The sequence below is a fragment of the Thunnus albacares genome, chromosome 3, assembly GCF_914725855.1.
Source record: "Thunnus albacares chromosome 3, fThuAlb1.1, whole genome shotgun sequence".
Lineage (NCBI taxonomy): Eukaryota > Metazoa > Chordata > Actinopteri > Scombriformes > Scombridae > Thunnus > Thunnus albacares.
The window spans coordinates 14,703,150-14,724,838 of record NC_058108.1 but is presented as its reverse complement, the minus strand read 5'-3'; the positions used below and the strand labels follow the sequence as shown (position 1 = coordinate 14,724,838).

The window sequence follows — 21,689 nt, the reverse complement described above, 5'->3', positions numbered from 1 at the left end:
ACCCCCACAATGTCATTGGCCTTTTGGCTCAGTTTTTGAGTCTGTTGGTGTCCGCTACCCTCAACCTGCTCCCCCAGATAAACCACTCATAAATCCTCAGCATTGTCCAGGAAATGTTGAAGGACCTCAGCCTCCTCAGAAAGTAGAGAATGCTCTGGTCCTTCTTTTAGAGGGCTTCAGTGTTCTTAGCCTAGTCCAGTTTATTGCCGATGTACACTCCCAGGTACTTGTAATCCTCCACAATGTTCACACTGACTCCTGGATGGAAACACTGGTGACTTTGCCCTCCTCAGAGGAAGGAGGCAAGATAAGTGAACATTTGTACTCAAGTAACAGTATGCTAATTTCAAAATATTGTATTTAAAGTAGTTTTGAAATAATTCTACCTTTTTCCTGTCTGCCTTCTTATCTCTCCTTTTCACTTTTCTCTTGCAATCATATCTCCTTTCTTTCTCAGCTCTCATCCTCTTCAGTAATTTTCTCTCAAGCCCCCCCCCCCCCCAACTCCCCCTACTTTCCCCTCTTTCGCCTACTTCTTTCAAACTTTTCTTTTCTTTTACTTGTGCCTTCCTTTGTCTCTGTTCCTCTCTTTCCTCAGGCTCCCTCAGGTAGAGAAGTGCATCTGCCTTCCTTGTCTTCCTTTCAGGAGTGTCTCCTTGCAGCAATAAGGACAGGTGCTGTTATAGACATCCAGCCACCTGTTGCTTCAAACAAGGCACCTCACAGTGCTGACTCCTGCCAGGTCCTATGGTAAATAAAAGCATCAGTTAGTCTGATGACATGACATCAAAATACCTTTCATTTACAGATTAATAATGATATAATAAAGGTATTTTTAATGAGAGTTTAAAAATTAATTGATTGTAATATATTATGTATTTGTAGTATGTTTTCAGCACGGTTTAACAGGTTTTTTAAAGGGGGAAAAAATCCCTTACAATTTGAAGGTCATCTCTTAATTTCTACTTGAAAAGGGCCTTCACTTGAGTATTTTTTAAGGCCTTTTTTCCCCTTAAAAACACTTAAATCATGCCAAAAACTCATTAACTCAGCAAAAGAGATTATTAGTTATTGTACGCCACATGCAATCATGTATACTACATTTGAGATGCGTCCAGATGACATCACTCAACGTCTGAGTAAGTTTCACGTTATGTGCCAACTGACATGTTTGACTTGAATCTCTATAAAAAGCCTACCAAGTAACAAAGAATTTGCACTTTAATTGAAAAAATAATATTTGGGAAATACTTATATCTTAGCCTAGCATAATGACTGGAAACGGGGAAACAGGCTCTGTCTTAGGGTAACAAAATCTGCCTACCAGCTCCTCTAAAGCTGAATGATTACAGTAACACGTTATATCTTGTTTGTTCCATTTGTACAAAAACCTAAGCATAAAAACAGCGTTGTGGTTTCTCAGATGTAATATGCTTGAGACTTTCTTGGCTAAGCACAGTGACCAACTGGAGTGACGACATTATGCTAAGCTAAATGGCTGCTGGCTGTAGCTTCATATTTAACAGACAGACTTAAGAGTAGCATCAATTTTCTCATCTAACTCTATGCAAGAAAGCAAATAAGCATATTTTCCAGGTTTTTTTTCTCAGAATTATGTGTCAACTTGTATGAATAAAGTATTGCAAGCATGCTAATATAGCCCACTGTGGCTATAATGTAATCTAGCTAATTTAAGCAAATGGCTGTTAATTCCATTTGATCGACAGTTTTTTGTGGTAAAGGAGCATTACATCTAATCTCCAAAAGCAAAGTTTGTCACATCCTGCCTGGACTTTGTTTGGTTTTTGGACTTTTTGTGTTCTTTTGGGTTCCGGTAGCTTAGAGTATTGTGTTTTTTGGTTTCCTGGTTTCCTTTTGTTTCCTCCTCCTGTGTTTGTGTGCTCCTCCCCTCACCTGCCCTGCATCACCCTCATTAGTCCTGCCCTGCTCTGTTTTCCCCACACCTGCCCTGTGTTAGCCTCATCAGCCGTGCTCCAGTGTTTCCCCAGCCAATCAGCTCCGTCTGTTCACTCCCTTCTCCTGAGTTCTCCAACTATTTCCCCACCTGCACCTCATCTTCTCATTAGTTCAGTTACTATTTAAGCCCTGGTTTTTTGTTCAGTCGTTGTTGGATCATTTGTTTTGTCTGCTAGTTCTGTTTGGCTCTGTTTGCCTTGTTCTGTTCTTGACCATTGCAAGATTAAAGGAGATTTTTGTCAAATTTGCATTCCGGCCTCTGCATTTGGGTCCGCTCCTGCTTCCCCATTCCTGACAAAGTTTGCCTACCTACCTAATTATCTAACTGCAAAACCTTTAACCAGATTGCGTAGGTCTTAAAGCGGACTAACATCAGATCAGGTGACATGGTGCAATTAGCTCATCTCAGTCCTCCTTAATATCCAAATGACTGCAGCACCTGAACCTCACAGTCTACTCTAAATCACAGCAGCTTCTATTTTCAGCCCTTGCCTTAATCTCAGGGTTTATGTTGGGTGGTGTTGACAAAGAAAAGTGCCTCAAATAGCACATTAGCATGCAGGCTTAGTGTGCACCATTTTATAGTTAGCTGTGTGTCCCTGAGGTCAGCTCTCGGTGGAGATGTAACTGAGGTAACAGTCTTGAGGAGCGGCTCTGTTGTTCCATACCTAAAGATCGCTGTTGATGCAAATTCCTGCCATTTATTTTTATTAAAACCTAGCTGTGTCCAGATAAAAATCCCATTTTAATGAGTATAAATTGCCACATTGAACATATTACCATTATTGCATTAATGACTGGAGAGCATTTTTACATTACATTTTACCATTCCTAGTGAAGTTGAGAATTATGAAAGATATGAACAGGAATAATGTATCAATGTCACAAACCTTCAGGTGTGCTCATTTCACAGTCAGACAGTCAAATGTGAGCCAGCTGGTGTCTAGCTAATGGAAAAGTACGGTTACACTTAATTTGGACAGTGCAATGTTGAAACGCAGCTTCCCATCCAGTGACTGTAATTTTTCACTAACAATTCTAATGAGATTACTGATTTACATTTTTTCCTAGGAAAAAAGTGAGACATGGTTAAAATTGTGATGAGGCTAGAGACAAGTTGTGAACGATATTTATGTGAGAGTTCATTCCACGTGTATGTTGTCTGGTCAAGCTATGACAACTGCTGTTCCTAGACACAGTCTTAATTGCTGTTAGATTAAAATGGTCATATGGTGGTCAGGAGATCACTTCTCAAAACTTTCTAGTTTTTCTGACTTTTAGCAAGATGCATTTTTTTTCATTATTTAGAAAAGATGTTTTCTTGTATGCATGTATAATGACAATAAAGCCGAATTGAATCAAACTGTACACACAGTCAAATTTTAGCTGTTTACATATAAATTACTGAATAAATGAAATATACATTTTACATAACAGTGTTTATATGAAATTATTTGTAATTTCTCAACTCAATTTTAGAATTTCAGGTTGGGTTTGGGGTTTGGCTTTGGTTTCAGACATCAAGTCATATAAACTGATGAATATCTATTCCAGTGAAATTCATTCACAGTATAAAAACTCAGCTGGCACTAGTATGGAGACTGACTTCACTGAGTGCAACAGCAGACAGTTTTCAGTTCTTACACAGTAGATTGCTGCAGGAAAGTGACTCACTTTTCCAGGCGTCTGATCCAACTTTGACTAGATTCTGTTTATTGTGATTGTGTGAGCCACCATTTTAGTTCCTGGGAACACTATGAGACTATGTTGGCAGGCTGTGCAAAGTTTCATCATCCAGGAGGTCACTTCTCTCGCAAAATATTATATAATAGAACTTTGGTTGAAATACAGATGACTGACAAATGACATCAAAAACCAGCATAAAGTGTCTAAGTAGGGTAAGGTCCAACATAAGCCAGCTTCAGTTCTCCTTATCATAAAGTGAGTTACCATCCACCTGTTTTCATGTGCAATTTCAATTAAAAACAAACAAAAACTGAGTGAAGAATCGCAAATTTGCAAAAAAGTTTCTATGCTTGGTTGAGGTGGGAAAGTTGGTGTATCAATAAAGTTAAAATATGCAAATGTGTGGTGGAAACATAATCAGATCTGTGTGGAGCGATGAGGAGACTGTAAAGTTCCTCAAAATACTACATGAAAACAGAAATGTCAGTTTGACCAGTGCTGTTTTAGCTACGTCATGTCATGTCCTCTTCCTCTTCAGTGGTTTAATAGCACCAGACCAGAGAATTAGCACCTTCAACTAACTCATGTTCACATAACATAGAAAAACACATTTTCTTTTGCAGATTTTCTGGTAATTTGGTTAAAATGTGCGCTCCATTTGGATAGAAACCTGACATAAGATTCTCTAAATCACTAAACTCTACTGGAAAGATAAACCACTCAGATATTCCCTTATTTGGTAATTTGAGGATGGTAGTGGAAGCACTGTCTAACATGTTGCTCCAAAGTTTCCGGTATGTTCAGATGGATTGAGGCATTTAATTCACATTGTTTTCATCAAAGCACTGAATGAGCCTTTGTGCCCTATATAGAGGCAACTGCATTTGTTATGTTTCTCCACTCATTTATTCAGATTTTCCTTTAATTTTATCACCTGTGTGTAAGAAATTAAGTGAGTATACACCCACCAGTAATAATATCATACATGCCAATAAACTGTGGCCTACTGTTCCAGTTTGTCTGACTCTGTTGTGTCTCGCTTTATGTAATCATGTCATTCTTGGGTGTTGTGGTTTAAAGAAATCAGTCACATATTTGATTAAATAATAAAATGGATATTCTCTGTGTCAGCCTAAACACCTGCTTTATTCATATCTATGTGGTATAGCCTGACCGGAGTGGCTGGTCACTTGGTAGGAGGCAGACACAGGAAACCTTATCCAGGTATCACAAGGTGGTTTATTACACCTTCATTATTACAAGAAAAAGTGGCACCATGCTACACATGTAACAAAACAACAAAAAACAAAAAAATTATGTACAAAACAAAAAAACAACTAAATAGTTAACTTGGCCTAACTGATCAAAACTCAACTCATATCAACTGAACATATATTAACTTATCATGTGCACACAGCTACACACTGATGTACTAACCCCCCGACAGCCAAAAAGCAACTGCTTAAATAGACCCTTCCATCAGCAGTCCATCAGAGAATGGTTAAAGCATGGTTAAATTTCTGAGCTATGTGGCATTGATGGTGAAAGTAGGGACAAATGGTGTATTCTCACCCACTTTGTCACAATCTATGCTTGTATATTTTGCAATAAAAACTAAAGGTTATTTAGTCACTTTTTAAGACATAGAGAGAAAAGTATAAGTGGGACGCCACATTGTTAGTTACATTTCCAACCAAACCAGACAAAAACACTTCTTGGCTGCAGCCGTGATCACTTAGGAGTATGACGCAGTTTCAGTGTAAATCTCCACTTCATGTGAATGATGTTTATTCAGGGAAGTTTCACTGAGAGGAGGATCTTCTGCCGAACACTATGATCACATTCATACCCAGAAATTCATGAGTACAACCAAAGTCTGATCTGCTGGCCACTGAGCAGCTCCACTGCAGCTGTTTGTACAAGGGCATCCTAGTGGTGGTAATGAAGGAGGGGCACTGCTTTTTCACTTTCCCCATCCAGCTTTATCCTGCTGACCTGGGGATTGAACCAATGACCTTCAGCTTCTCCAACCTTTAGGCTACCACTGCCCATTTTCCACGTACTCCACCATGCTATTTTATGGCTGTTTAACTATTTATTTATTGCCTAATTGCATTGATCAGTTATTACTTTTTAGTCATATTCCTTTCATTACATTTAAAATGGGGTTGAATTTGAATGTTTTGCCTTTCTAAGCATATCATGGCGGCTGGCCCTAACCCTAACCAATTGGTAATGATGCCTAAACCTAATCTATCTAGATCAACTGTCCCTAACCCTAGCTCACTAGTGAAAAGGCTTTAACACAACCTGACCAGGCTATCTAACCCTAAACCTAAACCTAACCTCCTCCTTTGGGCCTAAACTTGAAGCCTGTATGGGTATCAGTCAAGTTGTGATCTGTATTTAATTGTTACTCTCTATTTGGGGTCAGTGGAGGGAGTGAGACATAATTTTCTCACTTTAGTTTTCCTTTTTAATTCTTGAATTTTAATTTATTTCCTTTAAAAACACTTATGATTTCAGGTTACCTACTTCTCTATGATGCCAAGAGGTTTGCTTAGTATATCCCAACTACCAGAAAGGTCCCCAAGAGGTCACAAAAATACATAAAACACACACACACACACACATACATCCTCTAATCTGATCAACAGCAATATTACCTAATTGATATGTAGAGTGAACATCAAAACAAACAGTTTAATTCAGCATCTTATTTAACCCCAGTCAGTTAAAAATATGCCACTCTTCCTTGAATATTATACAAATTACAAAAATAGTTTTGCATAGGATAGAATTCATGACATAAATGTTTGATTTGGAATTGTGACTGTGATTTCTTAACGTTAAAACACACGAAACATGCTGTGGTGTAGTTCTTGCTGTTAAGGGGCAGAATACTTTACTGTCCTGTACGCTCATTTCAGCAGAGAAAATTCAAAGATTGATGTATTTAACCACAACCTCAAGCAATCAATAAAAGTAGAATTACAGTTGTAAATTGAACCACTAGTATTCTGGATGTGAAATAATGTCAATAACCCACTCACTGATTGTCTCCGTTCCCCTCTTCTTGTACAGTACATCCCAACCCACATTCACCATTCCTGCTCGACTTTCTCTTTGTGCTCTGAGGGCTATAATTGGCTCTGTTAGCCCAGTCTGGCTAATGCATTATAAAAGCTCCCCTGGCCTGGCTAATCCTCCGACAGCGCTACAGATTCACACCTCCATGTCGCCACAACATGTTATGTACACGCTGAGAGCCTTAGCAAAAGCACAGTTGACACCCACAGACTGCTGGCATCCTGGGTGAAAATAGAGAGGAGAACAAGGCGGCGCTGGCAGACAGAACGGCAAAGAAGCACACAGGAAGAGAATTGCTGTTATAAGACAAACCAACATCAGGAGTAATCACTGAGACATTACAGGTGAGTCAGTGTTGGGATGCAAATCCATCTAGTAAGGGCTCTCATTTTAACTGAGGACACTGAAGACACTGAGGTCATGTCCTATCAAATGTTTTTAGCAACCTGGGGGGAGTTAACATTATACAGTTAAAACTTACACTTTTTTAGGCTGATTCTAGTTATTTCATGTAATTACACGTAATTTACTTTGCTTATTTCTTCCCTGGAAATATCCATCTGGTACAAATGATACAGAAAATAGAGATTTTTAAGTTCTGGGACAGTGATTTTAATAAGGTTGATTTGGTTGCGTTTATAAGCAGCTGCTGATACTCAGAGAGATTTCTTTCTCTGTTAAAATGAACTTGCAGAAAGTATAATTAAAAGCATAATATGACTGAAAAACAGAGACTCTCTGTTGTTGTGGTAGTTGAGCAGGGAATGATTCATGACTGCATTATTGCTTAAGTCCTGGAGATGGTATTACACTGCCAGGGTTAGATTCTCTGTTTACAGCAGCCTACAGTTTAAGATACGTATGGTGTTAGTATACCTTAGTTTTGTGTTGGCTTTTGAAAGTTCCAGTTCAATGGTCATATCTTATGTTATGCTCCAATGTCTGTGCAAACTCATGTCGTGTGACCAAATGTTAAATTTCAAGTATTTGTTATTTTATATGTTGTGTTTGTACAAGGGAGTAGTGCAAGATTAAATACGCATTAAAAAAATCTTTGGAGACCCAAAGTTTACAATATTTTTATTTATTTGTCCACTTTTACACATCAAAGTGTGTTTCCAGGTGTGATGTCACTTGAATCAGTGTCAGTAGGGGCTGAAGACTACAAGTTTGAAAATGAAAAAAATCTGAGGGTGGATTTAAAAAGAAGTGAGATTACCAGACCTCCGTAGCCCGCTCCTCATCTCTGCTTGAGGCTAGTGGCTTGAAGCTACTGCACGTTAGCCGTTACACCTGATTCTGTTTAGCCGAGTGAATTGAGTTGAAATGCATTCTGGGTGCATTCTGCGGTGCAAGAACATGCTGTCTTTGTTTTTGAGAATGTAATACATTGGAAGCATTCCACTGTAACAAGCAGATATAGATATAACATACAATCTAGACTTATTTTCCCACTCAAAATTCAGAAATCAAAGTTTCATAATTTAAGGGGAAATTTAGAGAGAAAATCAAGAGTTCAAGAGGACATAGATTGCTATGAGTATAATAATAGAACTGAATCAGCTGAATATTCAAACTACACGTCACTGTTTGGGTGGAACTTTACGTCACACATTTGTCCTAAATTTTAATTTTGACTTTGACCTTTCAGACTCTAAACCCAACTGACTGCTACTGTAATATTCTCAATAACCAAATGGCTCACATGAGCACAAGATATGCTTTTGATGACCAAAGGAAACCATGGTTAATGTTTGGATGACAATAACTCAACAGCAGCATTAAACAACAGCATTCCTTCCTTAGCAGAATGAAGCCCAGATGCCTCCTCTCCGCAGTGGACAGACTTCCTACCATCAGTGAAATGCAGGAGAGCGACACAGAGGATGGAGACCTGGACTGTTCATCCCACACAATGAAGGAGTACGTGGACTCCATCAAAGAGCTCTCCCAGCCGGCCCCTTACCCTCGCCACGGCCCACTCAGAGGTCACCGCCGCTGGATGGTGCGCAGGTGCCCCGGAGTTACACCTGTTGCCTCGACTATATTTCTGAATTCCTCAAGTACCTATGCACCCTGGATTCCTGTTGACCTATCAGACGTGTCATTCACCTTACTTGACCAATCAAACTCTGAGACATTGCTGCGTTTTAACCACAACCTGTTGGATCGGTCGGCTTCACAGTCTCTTTTTGCAGGCCTGGTATGAGCGAAAGCTGGGATTAGCAGGTGAACAGATTACCCTCACGACTGGATTTGCTGGGTTATCCCTGCAGCGTGCTTTGACATCAGCTCCATGTTGCATGATTCAGTTATGTGTAAGAAGTAATTGAGTACAGACACTTTCCAAAAGTGATATGCATTCCCTTTGAAGTGCTAAATGAGTGCAACACATGAAACAAAAGATGAAAAGGGAAAAATATCAAGGGCAAAACAAACAAATGAGCACAGCCCGCCCAAGGCGGCACAGAAATAAGTGGCTGCGTAGGGCCTCTTAGCCACCAGGGGGCCCCAAAGCAAACTGAAAATATGAACGCTCTTCTGAATCCTCATTTAAATATTTAAAGACACACTCCCTTATTTTTGCTATCAGACTCTGCTCATGGCCCCAAACAAGCTTGGCCAGGCCCTGTAGATGAGATGAATAAAGCAAAAAAAGCACCTTAACTTAACCCTGCACTGTATAAATGTATATGTACTGTATATATAAGCTTAAAATGGCTGTTGTATTCTGTATCTTTAAAGATCTTTTGGTAAGTATTAAATAAAACAATTGTGAAGAAAACATGAAATGACTCAAGAATCAGCAAGTACCTTGATGTGTAAACATCCTTTCTGTTGGTAAACACTTATAAATTATTTATTATTCTTTTGAAGCTGTTGTTTATGGTCAACCATCTACTTTTAGTTTCTTTTTCCCTGAAGTTCTGTGAGCATGTGGAAATGGTCTCTGGTTGAGTCTTGGCAGGAACTGCCTGAGTTATGTCCAACAAACATGTGGTGAGGGAGGGAGTGAGCAAGCAGAACGGCCCCCCCGGAGACGTTTCTGCAGAACAAGCCTGTAAGTCTTAATCTTACCGACCCTTGATTCCTGTTACACATTGCGCAACACCGCATGCATAAAGCACACAGAATATGAGCATGAATGCTTTCCTGAAAAAGATGATGCAAATTCCTGAATATACATAATGATGTTAAAAAGAAACTTCACTCATACATCATTAGTAAGTTAATGGTGTGCAGATAAGATAAGAGGAATGACTCATAACATTATCTACTTTCACTATAGCACAACATTTACAGTAAAATGGTACTTCAGGAATGTCTGTTGACGACATTGGATTTTGGATGGTGATGTTGAAGATCAGATATCATATGTTCTCCAAAACCCATTGAATTAGAAAAGGACTGAGTTACTGTGAGCTGCTCTCTGCAATAAGATAAACTGCAACGTGTCAGAGGAGAGATATAAAACACATTTGCTGTAGTCGATTCAAAGTTTAGTTGTAATATCCCAAAGACCCATGTGATGTGTAAACACTGGTGTGGCTTCAAATATGAAATACAGCTGAAGAAAGCAGTGTGATAATAAGAGCTTGGTGACAGAAGATACTGTGAGATATCAGCATTGAGGTATAATATCAAGAGAATCAATCTTGCAAACTACAAATCCCCAGCCTGAAAAACAATAATTGAACAATAAAGACTAATTGAACATATACTGGGATTATAGCTGCAAGCTGCAGGCTCCAGTATGGACATGTAGAGAGGAAAAAAACAGGAAATGTTCAGGTTGTTGCATGGATGAATTCCCATGTTTCTGGAAGGTTCATGAGAGCAGTAAGACTGAACCAAAAGTTACTGAAAGATGCTAAAACAAATGAACTACAGAGTTGGTGATAATTGTCTATGACTCCTTTCACATTTCACCCAAACACTCATTTGAGCCATCGTTAATATAAAAGTAGTGATTAGTGCAGCTTTAAGTGAATGGAAAATATTTTAACTTTAAACAGATGGTATAACTCTTCAGAATTGTTCCCATATTTGAGGACCACTAGTCTTGCAGTGCAAAGGTTTATGTTTGTTTGTGTGCTAGGGGGGATGGTTTTGATGAGAATGAATAAAGAAATGCATAAATAACTAAAACAATTATATACAAAAGTAAAAAAAGAAAAAGAAAATTGGTATTAAGAGCTGGCTACCAGCAGTAAACTAGTTTCACAGCAGACATTTTGACTTGGCATGGTGGGAAAAGGACAGTTTGAACTAATAACATCAATAATGTTTTATATAAGACAGCATGTGTAATACCAGGCGCCTGGAACTGATAACACCTAAACTTACTTTACACCTGTCCTTTTTCTCCTACAGCAAGTCTAAAAGTCCCACTGGGCTCTGTTGAAACAAGACTCATTTTATTTTAAAAGTCATTCAATCATGATGTATGTTTTATGTAATTTGACAAAATAAATAAAATGTATTGGCTTCTGATGTAGTTCTTTCCTTCACAGTGCAGCTGCTGCAAACTGAAAATAAAATCTGGTGCACATCATTGTGTGCTGGTGAATGTACAATTGTGTCCATGTTGTTTATTCCCGGCGTACCTTTATTTGATTAAGAGACCTGCTGGATAGAGCTGTGTTGCAGATTACTTTATGGATCATTGCCTTCACTTGGCATCGTTTAGGCCTAGTGGTGACTGTTTTGTTGTCTTTAATCATTTGGATCATAAAATGTTTGTTCCAAGTCAAACAGGACACATGCAACCATTCTTGCCTTCAGGCTTGCCTCTATGTTCACTGAATAAACATATTAAGTCACTGTTAGGCAATCTGTATGAAATGACACTACTCTTTGGATGTAAATAACACTGGAAATACTATCAATCATCAAGCATTAAAATGATAAAGTCCTTGATGAAATTAGTTGTTTGAGAAGTCAATAATGTCCTATAGTAACTTGTATTCCTTCTATGTTTGCAGGTTTACAAGCTCAGAGTCAGAGAACAGCTCTTCACATCCAATTCTTCCCACAGGGAGACTGTGATGCTTTCAATAGACACATAAAATTTAAATGTGTTGAACTGAGGAACTACTGGCCTGTAATGCGCAGTACAATCATATTGGCTTTGAAATAAAGTTGTTGATAAAAAATAGGCAATTACAGTATGCCTCTCATTGTATTCTATCATCAACTAAGAAATTGCAACAACAACAGAGTTGAGTGAGAGCCAAATAATTTAAGATCCAGCAGAAGGCAAGGCATGGCAAGTTTATTTGTATAGCACATTTCAACAACAAGGCAATTCAAACTGCTTTACATAGAGCATAAAAGGCATTAAAACAGAATATAAAAGCAACACAAGTAAAAAGACATATAAAAACAATTAAAAAGTGTTAAATTTGGAAAAATAAAAGAAGCTAAAAAGGGAATAAGACAGATAAAACAAGAGAATAAAAGTAACAGTGCAGTGTAAAATATTAACCTTCAATGTGGTTTAATGAAAGGCAGCGGCAAACAGAAAAGTCTTCAGCTGCGATTTAAAAGAACTGAGAGTCAGAGCAGATCTACAGTTTTCTGGGAGTTTGTTCCAGATATGTGGAGCATAAAAAAAAGTTTCTGTCTGAGGACAGGAAGCAGACCTGTCCCAGACGACCTGTGAGGTCTGGACGGTTCATAATGTAGCAGCAGATCAGAGATGTATTTTGGCCCTAAACCATTTAGTGCTTTATAAACCAACAGCAATATCTTAAAGTTAATTTTTTGACAGACAGGAAGCCAGTGTAAAGATCTGAGAACTGGAGTTATATGATCCACTTTCTTGGTCTTAGTGAGGACTCGAGCAGCAGCGCTCTGAATCAGCTGCAACTGTCTGATCGATTTTTTTAGGGAGACCTGTGAGACAGCGTTACAGTAGTCAAGTCTACTGAAAATAAATTCATGGACATTTCCAAATCCTGCTGAGACATAAGTCCTTTAATTCTTAATATATTCTTCAGGTGATAGTAGGCTGACTTTGTAATTGTCTTAATGTGGCTGTTGAAATTCAGGTCTGAGTCCATGACTACACGAAAATTTCTGGCTTGGTTTGTAGTTTTTAACATTACTGATTGAAGCTGACTTTTAAACATTCTTCCTTGGCTCCAAAAACAATTACTTCAGTTTTGTCTCTGTTTAACTAAAGAAAATTCTGGCACATCCAATCACTGATTTGTTCAATGCCCTTACTCAGTGCTTGTATTAGACCATATTCCCCTGGTGGCATGGTTATGTAAATTTGTGTGTCATCTGCATAACTGTGGTAGCATATTTTATTGTTTCCCATAATCTGAGCTAGTGGGAGCATGTAGATGGCACATCTATTGAGAAAGTAATATGTTACTGAGAAAAATAACAGTACCATCATTTGCTTTTTTGCTGCAGTCAGTCACTCGGTTGGACAGCGGGACACAGCTGGGAAGACAGAATCAGCCGCCTGACCTCTTCTGCATCGATATGACTGCAGCTCAGTTGGTAAACCAAAGGATTTGCTGTACTGAGTCCTTTTGTTTTGGTTTGAGAGTTTCAGTGGTCAGAGTGCAGCTTGCAAAAGTCTCCTCACCCTTATGTGATTAAAGATGTTGTTATGAAATGCTGACATTTGCTGTTCTCAGATGACTCTCTTGGCCAATAATGTGTTGACCCATCCTCCTTTTGTTTACAGGTGAGCACCCAACCACAGAAATAAGCCAGTGCAAAAATCCAACAAAACTGTCTCTAAAATCAACCTAGATTGGGCAAAAACTCTCTGTCAACATTTTCTTTTTCCTGCTACAAAAAGAATGTGAGCTACGTCTGAAAAATGCCCTTGTAATAAAATCTGTTAATCAGATGCCTTAAAGGTACCCTGTGGAGTTTAAGACCATCAGTGGTTCTATGGAGCAATGTTTTGAATGGGGCCCTGTTTTGTTAGTATTTTGCAAACACACAAAGACACACATGGATGTGTACACACAGTTAACGCAATATACACTGGTTTCACACTAATCCACTCATCGACAGTTGGTGGTGGTAAGAAGTGTAGCAATGGGCCCAACAAAGGCAGGAGAGAAGAAGACTGCTAGCAAGTAAACATGGATGTTAACAATGTGAGATTTTAAATGTTTAAAAAACTGGCATTTCAAATGTGCTATTATCAAGGAAGTGCATTAAACATGTGGGCACCTTTAAGCACTGCATTTTTGTGTACAGCATTGTGTTTTTGGGGTAGGTCTATTGACTATTCCCCTAAGAGGACAATATCATCAGCTGCCTCTAGTGTAGCCTCTGTTCCACTTGCCTCTGTGACTCAATATAAGCTCTCATAGTGGCTTTAATTCATCGGCCTGGTTGGCTATCACTATGACTCTGTCCAAAATTACTTCTTATTTACAATATAGTGCACTATATTTACCCTCCAACAGTTTATTAGAGTGTGTGAATTTATCCAAAAGTTCCCCAACTGAATGAAAAAGTAGTGTCCATGGCATCTACTAACAGTCCCACAACGCAACGCAGTGCATTTTAGACATGCTAAACTTGTGTGTCTAAAATCTCAATTTACTGCTTAGTGTCTATTATATAGGGAGTAATGAGTGAGTGAGGGAGTGATTTCGCATGCAGCCTAGTACTTGCTATTTCTCATGAATGTAGATAGGCAGCTAGCTATGTAGAAAGTTGATGTCCTATTTCTTAATCCTGCTTACTAAACTCTCACTGGTCGTCTGTTTCTCCATTCAAGAAAACATCCAACAGTGAGTGAGCACAACACCACATGTTATTTGAATCTCTGAACAAACTGGATATGCGCATAATGATATATAACTCTGGAACCAGGCTTCTTACTGTGCAGATAAGTGAATGTGTACTACAGCACTATGCTAACTCAAACCTTTGTGGTTTTAACAAAGTTAAAACAGTTGTTAGCATACAGTCTGTTAGCATACAAAAACTACAGCTATCATTACAGCTGTGCATAATGGTAGCTGTTAATTTCTTTCTTATCCATGATGTCCATCCACTCAACTTTATAGCTCTAAACTCTGCTGTCTAAAAACGCCATTCAGTGCTCCACCTCCTAATATTCTAAGTCCTATAGTTGCAGCCATTTGACTGGCCTCTACTGTTGAGCAGTGATGTAAGGTTGCAAATGATGTTTGTCAAAAACAGCTAAAATATTTAAATAAATATATTTAATGTATAAGGTGAATTTAATATTTAATAAATATATCATTGCTTTTTTAAAATTCTGCACTCATGTATATACATGTAGAGTAAACAGCACATCACACTTTTGAGCAAGGTCATGTTCCGGTTTGGATTTGTATGAATTAAATGTTTTTTTACTTCTGTAACAAAACCCAGATGTTCATTTTGTTTTTCTCTTGATGAAAAAACTTTGCCAAAGGAAACTTTTCTGGATTCATACATTCATAATTTATGCTATAATATAACCTGCTTGTCCTGATAGGACATGCAGCTGTCTCAGTGACCTCCTTGGTTTACTATGGATAATCCTGTTAATAATGATGATTTGGCAACCAATGTTTTTGTATATTCACATGTGTAATAGTCTTAAGTGTGTCATCCTACAAGGTGTGTTATCTTATCTTGCCTCAGGTTGCTAACTGATAATTGATGACTGCTTGTGGTTTGTTTGGTATGGCTAAAGCTCTAACGAAGGTCTATTTGTCTGAAAGAAAGAAAGCTTTGTGTTTGCAATTGAGATGTATATACATGCTTTGATTTTTTTGATTTCTTCTTTGATTGAGGTATTTTTTTGCAGGTAGCATGTGTCTTGACATGTGTTATCTATTGTGAAATGAATTTCCCATGTGGGCTATGGGAGAGTGAATTCTTCACCCATGCTGTGGGTTGTTCAGTCATGAAGAGGATACTTGCTGCAGCATGAACTCGCTTTGCAAGCAAACTTGTTTCAGTATGTACTGTAAAACAGGTGCTGGTCTGGCCTGTCTACTGTCCTACTCCCACCCAGTGCATATACAGAGTCCAGCACCCCTTCCCCCCTCACCCACCGTTACAGCTGAGTGTGTCATGTTTTTGTGGGTTCCAGTAAATGTTATCACATGTGAGGAATGTTAAAGTATGAATTACAGAGAACAGAAAGAGAAAGATGTCCTCTGTTTTCAGTCAGCTTACAGTTCATAGATTCACAGATTATTCAGAACAACAAGAAGCTAATAAGGGCAACCATAATATCAGATATGATTTTTCATCTGTGCACAGTAAATAAACACTACAGCCTTATTTCATACAGTAACTGCTCTTAGTAATTACAGACTTAGTAAAGTGACGGCGTCACAATATTTCAAGTGTGTCTTAAAACAACAGTCAGGAGCCCAAATGAACACTGAATATTTTTCTTGCTGTAATCATTCCTCCTGTTCACACTGGCCATTAGAAGATCCCTTCATAATGCACTTACAATGTAAGTGATGGAGGACAAAATCCACAGTCCTCCTGTGCAAAAATGTATTTAAAAGTTTATCTGAAGCTAATATGAAGCTTCAACCATCCAAATGAGTCAAATCAAGTAGATATATTTCAACATTACAGTCTTTTTAGTGTCAAAGTCCCTCTTTTTGTTACTATACTTCCACCGCAGCTCAACAGGGAAACACTGTCCGAGGGAACAAAGAGGGAATTTGATGCTAAAAAGACTGTGAATGTGGCAGATATCCACTTGATATGACTAACTCAGACTGCTGGAGCCTCATGTAAGCTTAACATCAACTTTTAAATGACTGTGTGGACACACTGTGGATTTTGGCCTCCATCACTTACATTGAAATCACATTTGAAGGGGATCTTTTAATAGCCAGTATAAACAGGAGGAATGATTACAGTGACGAAAACCTCTTTCACTGTTCATATGGACACCTGATTGTTGTTTTAAGACACACTCGAAAAACTGCACAGTACATTGCACTGTTACAAAAGCAATCTGAAGTTCCCATCTCTTCTTGTTTGATAACAGCTAACCTTGACATCATAAAGCTTCACTTCCTAGCAGGAGAACATCTATCAAAGTCAGCATGGTGCAGCTGTACTGACATTGTACCGTACTGTTGTCTGACTGACAAGACAATTTATTTAAGGTTTGATTTGCCCAGACATGCCTAGACGAGGTGTGTCACAATGAATCATCTCAGCATGTCGTTGAATCATTTTTTAAATCTGTGACTTACTACCGCAAACTAATTAAGTCAGGAATCCATTTAAACAATGCATAGTTTTCCCTTTCCCTTTTCTTCTCTTTCCGGCTGTGAAATGAGTGCTGAACACATTCCAATCTGTGAGTGTCCGAAGTGAGTGTGGAAATTCCAGAGCTGCAGGTTTGGCCTGACGGGAAAAAGCATGGACTGGGAAAACCCACTCTGCTCAGTATAAAAAGGGAAGAGGCTCGCAGCAGTTCTTCACTCCTCTCTCCTCACTTCAAGTGGATCTCAGAATCAGCTCTCACTCTCACTCTCTACTCCGGGGAATCTCTGGACTTTGTATCTCTTCAGAAGAATGGCTTTGTCACATAAAAGCTGCACTCTCCTTCTGGCTGTTGTGGCTGCAGTTTGCATAGAGCTCTATCAAGGTGAGTTTAAGTGCAGATTGTTGTGGTTAGAATGGCATGTTTACAGGATGTGTGATACAATAACGATAAAAAATTTAGCGAAGGATTAAAAGTTTAAGATGCATTATTCAGTTGTACCGTAATGCATTGTCATGGTGCTGCTGCGGTTACATGTTGTCTCTGTGTTTGACTAAATGACTTGCTCCTGTTGTTGAGGATGCAACTCTAATGGCTTTCTAAAAACTTTCCCCTGCAGCTCACGACTTCCCTGGACGATGCTCATGTGAAACCACAATCAAGTACACCAAAGATATATCAGATTTCCAAGTCCTTGAAAAGCGGCCTGGATGTGATAGAACTGAATTCATGTACGTGAATACATGAAGCTTTAAAAGATTTTTAATCTCATGATTCTTGTCGACTTTGGTTCTGATTTTTATTTCTTGTTTGTGACTCCTCAGTGTAACCAGGACCAACGGAAACAACTCCACTGAACAAATCTGCATAAACACTGTGGGAAAGATGGCCAAGGCTTTTTTGAGGTGCTGGGAAAGGTAAGACAACACAGCTGTCACACGACAATAACATCCTCAACTTGACTAACTGTGGAAGTAGTAAAATGTAGTATCATTTTTTAAAAGCTACATATAAACTCCCACTAAATCTGCACATAAATTCAAGCCTTTTCAAAACAGTAATGAATTGCATCTAAGCTACTTTTATCAACCGAATCTTCAAGCAACATTTGGATTTCTCACAACTTTCACTGCAAGTCAGGGCAGAAAAATTACACCACTTAAACATGTTTGATTTGGCCTCAAGATCTAGCACCAGAACACATTTTGCAGAGCCAAAACCCTGCCTGGAAAAATTGATACAATTCCCAGTTCACTCTGCAGAAAATACTAAGTAAATGAGACAGAAACCTTTCTGCGAATATATTGGGCTTTATTACAAAAGCCTTGGCTAAACAAATTGCATCCAACATTATCATGTGACTCATTGCACAAACCTCCAGATGTTTTGTATTAGTCCTCTGGCCTAATCCCAGTTTTTCTTCCTCTTTCAAGGATAAACAAAGACGAGAGCCGTAAGATGGAGTGTATTGACAAAAAAAGAAAATCAGAGTGAAAGAACAAGCGGGGGAGAGCTGGCTGGGAGGCCTGAGTGGGGAGGAAAGTTATCCGGACCCCAGTCCCGGAGGTCACATGAAGACTGAAGCAGACAAGCTGAGGAATGCTGAGAGCAAAGCTTGCACTGAACTCCTGCACCGGAGAGTATTGGGAAATGACGGCGAGGAAGAGAAGAGTGGTGGGAGGAGAAATGATTAACAACTATCAGGCAGGAAGGGGAGAGAATGGATTACAGAGGAGAAGTTATTCAAGTTCTATAGCAGCAAGTCTGAATAAGGGGACCACTGTTGAAATGCACATATCTCTATTTTTTTTCTTGACATCACTATTATTTATACAGATTTATTTATTGTTAAAAATGTCTTTGTGTTCTCACAAATATCAGAATCTAAGCAAATAAAATTGTTTTTTGATAAAACTCCTTGCTCTCTGTTTTAGTTTTTAATCCCAGCTCCCAAGGAAAAAGAAATCAAATTTAAATTCCTTATTAAGGAAATAAGTTGGAATCCTGTGAACCATCTGTTTCCAACTGGCATTTCTTAACTCTCCTAATGAAACCTGCGGCTCACCACCAACATTTCTGCAGCTGAGCAGTCACACAATATCACAATAAAAACAGTTATTATTCTGCAGCGAAGACACAGCTGGCACTTGAGGACACTGAAGTGACTTTGTTGCAGGGAGCGACAAATTAATTGTTATCATAGAAAACCACTCCCTCCTCAGGGAGAAGGGGCTTTGCATGATAACAATTAAATGATGCCCATGAGAAAATTTGACCACAGCTGTTTGCAGCAGCTGCAGGCTGGATGACAGAGTAGAGACAGTTTCTTGAAGCACCTCGTGACTCTGTTGACTGAGGTGAAAATTGATGAGTGACAACTGCGAAAGTTTTTAATACTTGAGTCATGAGGCAATTAGTAAATAATCCTAAAGTCAAAGTAAAATTTGAATGATCACTTTTTGTGTAAGGAAACATAAACTAAAATGATTCAAAAATGAAACTGTAAAAGCAGATAAATGGATAAAACTGTTTTTGAACATATTTGTGTAAACAGTGTCTAAGCTTCAAACCTCTGGGTGGGTGTTCCAGTGTGTGACATTTAAGGCAATTTTTCAAATCTGTCCTAAAACAACAGTCAGGTGTCCATATGAACAGTGAAAGAGGTTTTCCTCACTGTAATCATTCCTCCTGTTCATACTGACTATTAAAAGATCCTCTTCAAATACACTTACAATGTAATTCATGGAGGCCAAAGTCACAGTGTGTCCACACAGTCATTTTGTGCAAAAATGCATTTAAAAGTTGATCTGTAATTTATTTGAGGCTTCAGCAGTCTGAGTCATATCAAGTAGGGGAGGGCCAGGGTGAAAGCATCGTGGGAACAATTGCAACACTGACCTTTTCTCTTATAAGACAGAGGTCAGGGACAGTCGGGCACCATTGAGTCTGCAACCGAAAATCAGCCTGATCCGTTCAGTTTTGCCTGTTCTACTGTTTTTTTCTCAGTAAGTAAAAAACACAAAGCAGAAATGTTTTCTGTTTTTAAAGTAATTTTCGTTTGTTGGTGATTGTAAATGTATATCATCTGTTAGACCTATCTGTAGGCTAAGTATCAGTGAAGGTTTAATTTATCATGCAAACCTATCTTTGGTGCTAGCCAGGGTAAAATTGACAGAGATGAGAGGGACAAAAGTAACATGGTGTTACTTATTATTATTAAAGATGTATTTCTCTGCTCTTTGTGTTTGCAGTAATAACAAAAACACACACAAAAAATAATGAATACTTTTTTGAGTACCATCCATTGCTCAAGGCTACTTTGTAATATGTGTAATATGTTCTAAACAAGTGACTGAATAAAAAGTGTATGTTGTTCACAATAAAATATGGTTACTCTAAATGCATTACTATGCAAAGAGGGCAACAAAAAGAGGGAATTTAGCACTAAAAAAGATATCTACTTGATTTGACTCATTTGGATGTCTAAAGCTTCATATTAGCTTCAGATAAACTTTTAAATACATTTTTGCACAGAAGGAGGACTGTGGATTTTGTCCTCCATCACTTCCATTGTAAGTGCATTATGAAGGGATCTTCTAATGGTCAGTGTGAACAGGAGGAATGATTACAGCAAGAAAAACATGTTTCAGTGTTCATTTGGGCTCCTGACTGTCCTGTCCTTTAAGGGCTGGCTTTGCTAGAAAACGCACTGTCAACTTCTGAGGTATATAACAAGAGAATATCATACTGTATAACCTATGTATGTTGATACAAGTTCACATAGCAACGTCTATCAATCATTAGCAATTTTAAGCTGCATTTACAACATTCAATATTTAGGAGGACCCATCATGCTTTTAAGTTTGTATTTCATTTGTGAAGTGTAAGATGGGAAGCTAGGCTAACTAGCTTCTGCTACATTCATGCAATAGGGTAGAACAGTGAGAACAGGAAAAACTAGTGACAGCCAATAAAGTCTAAATTAGCTACTTTTGTTGTAGTTCTTACTTGTAGCAGGTTGTTAACAAGTGAAAGCAGATACGAAAAGATTAGCTGAATTGATTCTGTATCAGAATTTAGATGTAACCACCAGTGGAGGACACTTTTCAGTACTGCTGCCAATTATTGACGCTAGTTTTTTTTCACCAAGTGGGAGATATTGTTGCTGTCTGAAATTCCCGCTATGTCTTATTTAAAATTATAACATGGAAGTTGAGGTTTACAGTTTTTCCCACTTGGCTGATAATAATTATGGTGACATGAACTCAGTATGTGGAGGCTCCAATTTGAAGAAAGTGGAAGCTAGCTGGAATAGCTTACTAATGTTAACACTGATTTCCTATACACATGCCTTTCTGTTCATGTTATTTCAACTAGAACTTGAATGATTAGTCGATTAATCAATTAGTCGACTGACAGAAAATTAATCACCAACAATTTTGATAATCAAATGTTTTCTTTAGTCGTCTATGACAGTTAACTGAATATCTTTGGGTTGAGGACTGTTGGTTGGGACAAAACAAGACATTTTAGGTTGCATCTTGGGCTTTGGGAAACAGTAATAGTTATTTTTCACTATTTTCTGACATTTTATAGACTAAACAATTAATCGATTAATCGAAAGAAAATAATCAACTGATTGAAAATAATCGTTAGTTGTAGCCCTAATTTCAACACTTGCTGAGTTTTGGTG

The 21,689-nt window shown here is 38.3% G+C and overlaps 1 protein-coding gene across 1 annotated transcript; it reads left to right on the top strand.

Moving 5' to 3' along the window:
• The first annotated feature begins 17,192 nt into the window (after positions 1-17,192).
• Positions 17,193-18,773, top strand: cxcl18b (chemokine (C-X-C motif) ligand 18b). Its single transcript, XM_044345437.1, has 4 exons — positions 17,193-17,380; positions 17,616-17,727; positions 17,821-17,913; positions 18,430-18,773. The coding sequence occupies exons 1-4, from the start codon at positions 17,308-17,310 to the stop codon at positions 18,488-18,490; spliced, it is 339 nt and encodes a 112-aa protein (XP_044201372.1). The 5' UTR covers positions 17,193-17,307; the 3' UTR covers positions 18,491-18,773.
• Positions 18,774-21,689: the final 2,916 nt, after the last annotated feature.

Excerpts from the sequence above, each read along its gene's own strand:
- cxcl18b (XM_044345437.1), top strand. The coding sequence starts at position 17,308 with ATGGCTTTGTCACATAAAAGCTGCACTCTCCTTCTGGCTGTTGTGGCT. Across the intron at positions 17,381-17,615 it reads TTGCATAGAGCTCTATCAAG|CTCACGACTTCCCTGGACGA; the intron begins GTGAGTTTAAGT and ends TTTCCCCTGCAG. Across the intron at positions 17,914-18,429 it reads TTTTTGAGGTGCTGGGAAAG|GATAAACAAAGACGAGAGCC; the intron begins GTAAGACAACAC and ends TCCTCTTTCAAG.